The following is an 8,106-nucleotide window of genomic DNA, read 5'->3' as shown; positions in this document are numbered from 1 at the left end:
ATGACAGCAAATTGATTGCGTGGGAACTCTGGTGAATGAGAATCAGTTTTAAATTACTTTTTTTGTAAAGTGCAAAACAACGATAGCACCCATTTGTATCATACTTTATAGTTCGCAAAGCACATGGGAAAAATAAAAGTAATGATGGGGATCGTTGAAATTCATAGGAAAGGAGGCACAAGGAATGGAAAATGAAAGGGAATAGTAACCTACATAACTAGTCAATCTTCCTTAAAAAACAAAAACAAAAACAAAAAAAACTTTAAAATATACCGCCCATCTTCTGTTTGATATAATGCAGAATGGGAATGATAAAAAGATGAATTACGGTTCAGAGTTTCAAAAAGCAAACCAGCTCTAGAGCAATGCTTGAGGTTGGGCTGCTAACAGGCTCACTTAGTGTTTCCTGACAGCCAACGTCAGAATAATTCCATCTTCATGAGAAGTACAGAAAGAACCACAAACAAACCTCCAAATTGATTCTAAGATAAAATACCCTTTAAAAAAATTTCCCTTCCTATCCGAAGGCAGACCAAGAGGAAGTTTATCCTCCCACCCACAAATTCCCCCAGAGAGCTTTCATCTAGAAGGGTTTGACTCTGGCTAGACAACCAGAGAGCATCTTCTTGGAACCTCTTGCTTCTTCCATGGCAAACTCCAGAGAATAAGAAGCCAAACTCAAGATTGCCATGGGCCTCAGGAAGACTAAACAGATGGGGAGAGGCACTAAAGCTCCTGGTCACCAAGACGGTATGTAGGCATTTGCTGTCTTCTTGGATTTCTCAGAGCTGAGTTTTTAGCAAGAGGTTGCTTATTTATGATAATTTTCGGATATATTATACACTAAATAATGTGTTATTATCTTTTTCGACCCAACTTTTATCTTTCTGTTTTTATGTGCGAAGGCAGAGAAAGATTATTTAGAGCTCTTCAAAGATTCCTATTTAATTTAAAATGCCCGTCGCCTTCCTGTAATAGACTTATGATGGATGATAGTTTTAGTTAAAATGTAGCAATCTTAAATATATTCTTCATAACCAATTCCAACGTGTTCCCCCTTAAGTAATGGGTATAAAACCCCACTTAAACGTAGTATTTTAAATATTTGAAGCCATCCTTTCCGAGAGAACCCGAAGCTGTTTTTTCTAGGGAGGCTGTGAGTGTGCATCGGGCCACTTGTTTTCACTCCTTTTGTGCAGCACTCACCCTGGAGGTCATATAGTAACTAATGCCAAAGAAAAATCAAAATGGAAAGTACCAGCGTGTGCCATCATGCAGCAGCAGAGTCTGCTTAAAGATCAGGAAATTGTCTAAATATCAGCTCGCCGGCGGGCATCTCGGCCCAGGCCTGTGTAAGGGGAGTTCTGGTGTCTCAGCTGAGGGCGTGATTAGGGAGCCGGGAAAGCGACCCGCGACTGCAGCCGTTTCTTAAGGCCAGTCCTTCTCCCGCAGTCTGTCCCGGGCGGCAGTCGTGTCAGCCCCCCGCTAGGACCCGCCCAGGGGGACGTGGGCACCGGGCAGGACGCGCGCTCCGGGCGTTGGGGACGCCCGGGACACTCGGGGCCCCGCCTTGCGTCCCAGCCCCGGGTCGCGGCACCCCGGCTCCCTCCCCGCTCCTCCGGAGGGAGGTACCGAGGGACGCGCAGCGAAGGGGCTTTGCTAATTGCCAAAGCAGGAAGTGAGCTCGTGGAAGAAGCGAAGGAGGAGAAGAAGGAGGGAGGGGAAGGCGGAGGAGGGCAGGGGCGCGCAGAGCCGCGGTTTGCTCCAGGCGCGTCGGAACCGCAGGACTTTTCATCCCCGGAGGCCGGCCAGCCCCGCTCGGACGCTCGTTTGCCCCTAACCCGCCCCCATGGCTTCACCGGACGACCCTCTGCGCGCAGGTAAAGGTACACAGCGTCGCGCCCGCACCTGGAGCGGGCGCCGCGGGGCGGGAGCTCGGGAGGCGCTCGCAGCAGCCGCAGGGCTATCGAGGCCGGGCCTTGGCGACCCCCGAGGGACGCCCGGGAACCACCCCCAACCCAGGCGCCAGACCCGGGGTCTCACGGGGCTCCTAGTCCAGCCCCGCCAGCGGCTGCTGACCGCCCCTCCCGCGCTCGCCACGGCCCTTGCCCCGCGTCACCCACCGCGCGCCTTCCCCCTGCCCACGCCGCAGCCCCTGTGGCTTTTGTTCTGGACTCGGGATGCCAGGTTGAGACACGTCCTGCAAACCTCTGGCAGAAATGAGCGCAAGGGGGTGGATTTCGTTTTCCCCTCCCAGGCTTTTTCTTTTCTCTCCGCTCACATGACTTCTCATTACTCCTCTTCCTCACCCCCAGTGCAGTTGGATGAAATGGTTTTGTTTGTCTAAACATTGGCCCTCGGAGCTATTTCATCAAGATAGTATCCGCAGAATGGAGAGGCAGATCCCACCTGTGGGATCCCATCTGTGGTTAGAACGGCCTCTAGTTCTGTCTCTATTTTAAAATACTGTGTGTTGGTACCCGAGGTCAGAGTGGAGATTTTTCTCTTTTCTCTCTCGTGAATCTAAAATCCGTCCCAGACCTCGCTTTCCTGGAGTTCTGTCTCTGCGCTCTCATATAACCTAGACGGTGACCTCCGTGGGTGTTTCTTGAACACACAAATGAATGAATGATCTATCCCTCGGAGTACACTGGGGCTTTACTTGGTTTTGTTGAGGTTGGAAACACTGAAGAGAGTTACGTAGAACCTGATATAACCGTCTAGATAAACGCGTTTCTTATTTCATTTCTTGAGCTTGGGCAGGGGCAGAGTTTGAATGTTCCATCCTTAAATTGTGGCTTCAGCAGTTAGAAGGAGACAGTGTGTCTGCAGGTGGTCAGAAGACTGCACCCAACAACGAAGTTGGCATTGTGATGGCTGCGTTTGGGGGCGTTTCTTGGAAACTTCAAGGAAAGATCTACCTTTTTTTATTTTTAAAGTGGGGTTTGGTAAACATTTTATCAATTGAATGTGGAAAATAAATACATTGTCTAGATATTCTTCCCCGTCCCCATACCTGTTATTTGAAAAAAGAGAAGGGGAAGCAAAGGGAGAAGCCCTCGTACTGCCCCATCCCACTCCACTCCTTCCCTAGCATCCATCTCCTCTTCTGAGAACCGAATTGACAAGGTGCCAAGGGGTGTTTTAGGCCAGATTTCACTAATAGTGGCCTCAGATCTCATTAAATGATCATTGCAGGTGTGTGTGTGGGGGGGATTCAAAAAGATCTTGAGAGAGACACACTGAATAGAGATAAAATGTAAAATCTACTTGGGCCCCCCCTGAATCGACACTACCAGGCAAGATGGGGGCTGGAAAACAGCTCAGCAGTGACCACAGTGTATAAAAAGCTCAGTGGTTGGGTGTAGTGGCTCATGCCTGTAATGCCAGCACTTTGGGAGGCTGAGGCAAGAGGATTGCTTCAGGCCAGGAGTTTGAGATCAGCCTTGGCAACATAGTGAGACCCTGACTCTACAAAAAATAGAAAAATTAGTCCAATGTGGCAGTGCATGCCTATTGTCCTAGCTACTTGGGAGGCTGAGGCAGGAGGATTGCTTGAGTCCAGGAGGTCAAGGCTGCAGTAAGCTGTGATTGAGCCACTGTACTCCAGCCTGGGTGACAGAGAAAAAACCTGTATCTCACAAAAAAAAAAAAAAAAAAAAAAAAAGCTACAGGTTCCAGATTTCCCAAGATGGTATTCTTAGTCTGCCCGGTCCAGCCAAAATGGATGCGCACAACCTGGAACAAATGGGCAACGTGGAACAAAGGGATTTCAAAATCCCAGAACATGTGGAGGAGTAGAGGATATGATGGACAGAGGATATGATGGTAAGAGGGAGTCATGTGGAAAGAGTCTGTCTTTTTGACTTCAAGAGGTAGAACCCAAACCTGTCAGTGAAAACTTTAGAGAGAGATGGATTTGGGCTTCCCACAAAGAGAAAGGAGGCCTCCTGAGGGTGAGAGCTCCCCACCAGTTGGCAGAGGATGCTGAAGAACATATTTGACCATCCGAAAGATGTCCATTCCCAAATGTCCATTCCCACTCTGGGACTCTATTCTGTCTATAAAATGAGCACTCCTCCATTTCAACACAGGCACACACACACCCCAATTTCCCCTTCCTAACACATTGTTTCATTTCTGCAGCCCACAGGAGACACCCCCTTACTCCTGTTTCTGTAATGAAAACATAGATGGTGCCCATATCTTGAGCTCGCTTTACCCAGACCAAGTTACCATACTCTCTTGCCTGATTTCCCACCCTCTTCTCCCGCCTGGTGTTTTCACACCGTTCCAACTTAGGTTTTCACACCCACTCTTGCCTTCTGGTAACGTATTCTGCAAAAGGTGGCCAGGGTCATCTTTTATTTTATTTTTATTATTATTTTTCAAGACGGAGTCTCACTCTGTCGCCCAGGCTGGAGTGCAGTGGCATGATCCCCACTCACTGCAACCTCTGCCTCCCGGGTTCAAGAGGTTCTCCTGTCTCAGCCTCCCAAGTAACTGGTATTACAGGTGCACACCACCACGCCTGGCTAATTTTTTGTATTTTTAGGCTGGTCTCGAACTCCTGACCTCAAGTGATCCACCACCTTGGCCTCCCAGAGTGCTGGGATTACTGTTGTGAACCACTGTGCTCAGCCAGTCATCTTTTAAAAACAAATCAGATTCTGCCATTTTTCTGTGCTGACTTTGAATCCGGTGCTGGCTTTCCAACACTTTCCGACAGATCCTCAGTCCTTGAGGCTTCCACACTCTGTACAATCAATCCCTACCTCTTCCTTCACCTGCCTTACCTGACACCTAGCTTGACCCCTGCTCTCTGCACACGGCTGTGCTGCCTCCCTTCATTTCCTTGAAGCCTCTTGCACCCTTGCACCTCCTAGCCTTTGCAAATTTTGTTTCTGTGGCCTGGAAGGCCCCCTGCATTCCAACCCTCACCCCATCCTCCACCCACCCATTTCCTTCTACTTAACCTCCAGATTTCAGCTCATAGGTCACCCAGATCCAGCCCGATGTTATACATGCTCAGCAAACCCTGTACCTCTCGTTTCTGGCACCTGTCACCATTTCTAGCTGTGATTATTTGGCCACTGTGGCTCTTTCCAGTAGGCCATAAACTCGTGGACAGAGGCCATGTCTGTGTGGTAGCTCTCCCTGACACTCAGCACAGTACTCCGCACATAGTAAGCCCTGGGCAAAGGAAGGAAGGTTATAAAATTTAACCACAGGCCCTTTTAAAGAGTTGGGGGGAGAAAAAAGCTCTTCCCACATTGGCATTTTAGGAACTTACTCATCGAGTTAGCCGTATTAACTAAGTTTTCTTTGTAAAGTTAAAGTAAGATGTTTGTATATCCACATGCATATAACAAAAGTATGTATATGATTATACTATATTATGAGTTAGTTTTATGTATTTTTTATTATTTATTTATTTATTTATTTTTGAGACAGAGTCTCACTCTGTCCCCCAGGCTGGAGTGCAATGGTGTGATCTTGGCTCACTGCAACCTCCACCTCCTGGGTTCAAGCGATTCTCCTACCTCAGCCTCCCAAGTAGCTCGGATTACAGGGGTGTGCCATTACACCTGGCTAATTTTTGCATTTCTTTTTCAGTAGGGACAGGATTTCACCATGTTGGCCAGGCTGGTCTGGAACCCCTGACCTCAAGTGATCTGCCTGCCTCAGCTTCCCAAAGTGCTGGGATTACAGGCGTGAGCCACCACGCCCTGGCCATGAGTTAATTTTAAAAGTGACTTTTTACATTGAGAAAATTCACAAGACTCACAGTCACATGGAAGGAAAACAATGATGGTGGTTACAGTGTAGCTATCACCCTGTGTCTCTTCCACTAAGAAACAGTCTCACACTGGATGAGCCAGATTTGTCTGTCAAATGTGTGTAAAATCTGGTTGTTATTGATTGTTCATACAGATAGATTTTAAAGACAGAAACAAACAACCGGGCTTTGAAGGTCTGGGTCAAAGGTGGCACAATTCCTTGCTTTGTTACAGTAAGGCAAGTGCCGACGGCCACAGAGCACTGCAAAGGAGCACATTCTCCCTTTGTTCTGAGACTCCACAGCACAGGGCTGTTTCCTGGGGGAACCCTGGCCCTGGGTCACCAACTCAGGACAGCCCCAGTGGTGGCACTTCACCTCCCACAGCCCCTCCTGTGGTCTTCGATGGGTCCAAGGTGGCAACTTACTCTCCCATGGCATTGTGGGCAGTACCCAGGACTAAAGGGTAAACCACTTCCTGGAGCACTCTTATATACAAAGCTGGACTAGCCAATTCTTTCTGCAGATACACCAAAGAGAGGGATGGCAATCTGGTTTTCCCTTCTCTGCCCCTTCTGCCCTCTCTTTCTCCTCTGTGTGGGTTTTCCCAATTCTCACTTCATTTCTCTTCCTTTTGTTTTTTTGTATCGCTCTGCAATCAGGCTGGAGTGCAGTGACTCGATCTTGGCTCATTGCAACTTCCATCTCCTAGGCTCAAGCAATCCTCCCACCTCAGCCTCCTGAGTAGCTGGGGCCACAGGCTCATACCACCACACCCGGCTATTTTTTTTTTTTTTTGTATTGTTAGTGGAGATGGGGTCTTGCCATGTTGCCTAAGCAATCTCTGAGCTCAAGCAATCTGCCTGCCTCAACCTCCCAAAGTGCTGGGATTACAGGAGTGAGCCACCACGCCCCACCTCCAAGCCTTTTTTATATCCAATAATGACCATAGCAGTCAAAAGAAAAGTTATGGGCTGGGAGTGGTGGCTCACGCCTATAATCTCAGCACTTTAGGGGCTGAGGCAGGTGGATCACCTGAGGTCAGGAGTTCCAGTACCAGGCTGGCCAACATGGCAAAACCCCGTGTTTAACAAAAATACAAAAATTAGCCGGGCGTGGTGGTGGGCACCTGTGATCTCAGGTATAGGGGAGGCTGAGGCAGGAGAATCACTTGAACCCAGGAGGCAGAGGTTGCTGTGAGCTGGGATCGTACTACTGCACTCCAGCCTGGGTGACAGAGCAAGAATGTCTCAAAAACGAAAAAAAAAAAAAAAAGCTATGGCACAAAACAAATAACAAATGAGAAAGAAATATTAATCCTGCAATCACTCATTCAAAGAATTGCCTGTAGTTCTTCACCAGAAAGCACAGTGACTGCACTTTTCTGGCTCAGGATGCTTGGGAAAGCCGGGAAGTCCTGACATACTTCCTTCTTTGTTTTCTCTGAAAGGACATCTTTAGAGATGTTTGAAGTTCCTTTGAGAAACCGTCTCTAGGAACCATTCACCACTATCTGATGTCAGAATGCGGCTGTGCAGTCCTCGGCCACCTCACCGGTGTCTGTTTCGGGTTATGTGCTGAGGATTCTTTCTGGAGAGGCTGTTGCATACAGTACGTGTTTCCTAGCATTCCTGAAGAGGCTCTGATTTGGTAGATGATGAGATTTGAGTCTTTGAGTTGAAGATGAGTGATGAGATTTGGGATTTAGAGTGGATGCTGGAATGATTAATGCTTTTGGGGATGTCGGGAGGAGGCAAATAGATTCTGCATGTGGAAAGGATGGGCAGGGGGCGGAGTGTGAACTGTTAGGGGTTGAATTGTGTCCCTCTAAAGAGATATGTTGAAGTCGGAATTCCCAGTACCTCAGCATGTGACTTTCTTTGGAAACAGAGTGTTTCCAGTGGTAACCAAGTCAAAATGAGGTCATCGAAGTGGGCTCTAAACCACTATGATTGGTGCCCATATAAAAAGGGGAAATGGGACACACAGACACTCACCTTCTCTAGAGAGTCTGTCAGGTGGTCAGTGCATGAATCACTTCTGTTTTATTTTGAGAGGAAGTTTCGCTCTTGTTGCCCAGGCTGGAGTGCAATGGTGCAGTCTCGGCTCACTGCAAGCTCCACCTCCCGGGTTCAAGCAATTCTCCTGCCTCAGCTTCCCGAGTAGCTGAGATTACAGGCATCCATCATCATGCCCAGTTAATTTTTTTATTTTTTATTTTTTTTGAGACGGAGTCTGGCTCTGTCGCCCAGGCTGGAGTGCAGTGGCCGGATCTCGGCTCACTGCAAGCTCCGCCTCCCGGGTTTACACCATTCTCCTGCCTCAGC

The 8,106-nt window shown here is 48.3% G+C and overlaps 1 protein-coding gene across 2 annotated transcripts in view; it reads left to right on the top strand.

Annotated features, from left to right (window-relative positions):
* The first annotated feature begins 521 nt into the window (after positions 1 to 521).
* Positions 522 to 8,106, top strand: part of EDARADD (EDAR associated death domain) — an 88,722-nt gene continuing 81,137 nt past the window's right edge. The window contains exon 1 of one of the 2 annotated variants that reach the window (XM_023216201.2): positions 522 to 750. In XM_023216201.2, the coding sequence (XP_023071969.1) occupies positions 690 to 750 (61 nt within the window). In that variant the 5' untranslated portion in view covers positions 522 to 689. Of the gene's footprint in view, positions 751 to 1,391; positions 1,881 to 8,106 lie in introns of those variants that run through there. The other variant, XM_023216202.2, reaches the window with a different exon arrangement.

Source organism: Piliocolobus tephrosceles, chromosome 1 (genome assembly GCF_002776525.5).
Source record: "Piliocolobus tephrosceles isolate RC106 chromosome 1, ASM277652v3, whole genome shotgun sequence".
Taxonomy (NCBI): Eukaryota; Metazoa; Chordata; class Mammalia; order Primates; family Cercopithecidae; genus Piliocolobus; species Piliocolobus tephrosceles.
This window is presented reverse-complemented; position numbering and strand designations above follow the sequence as displayed.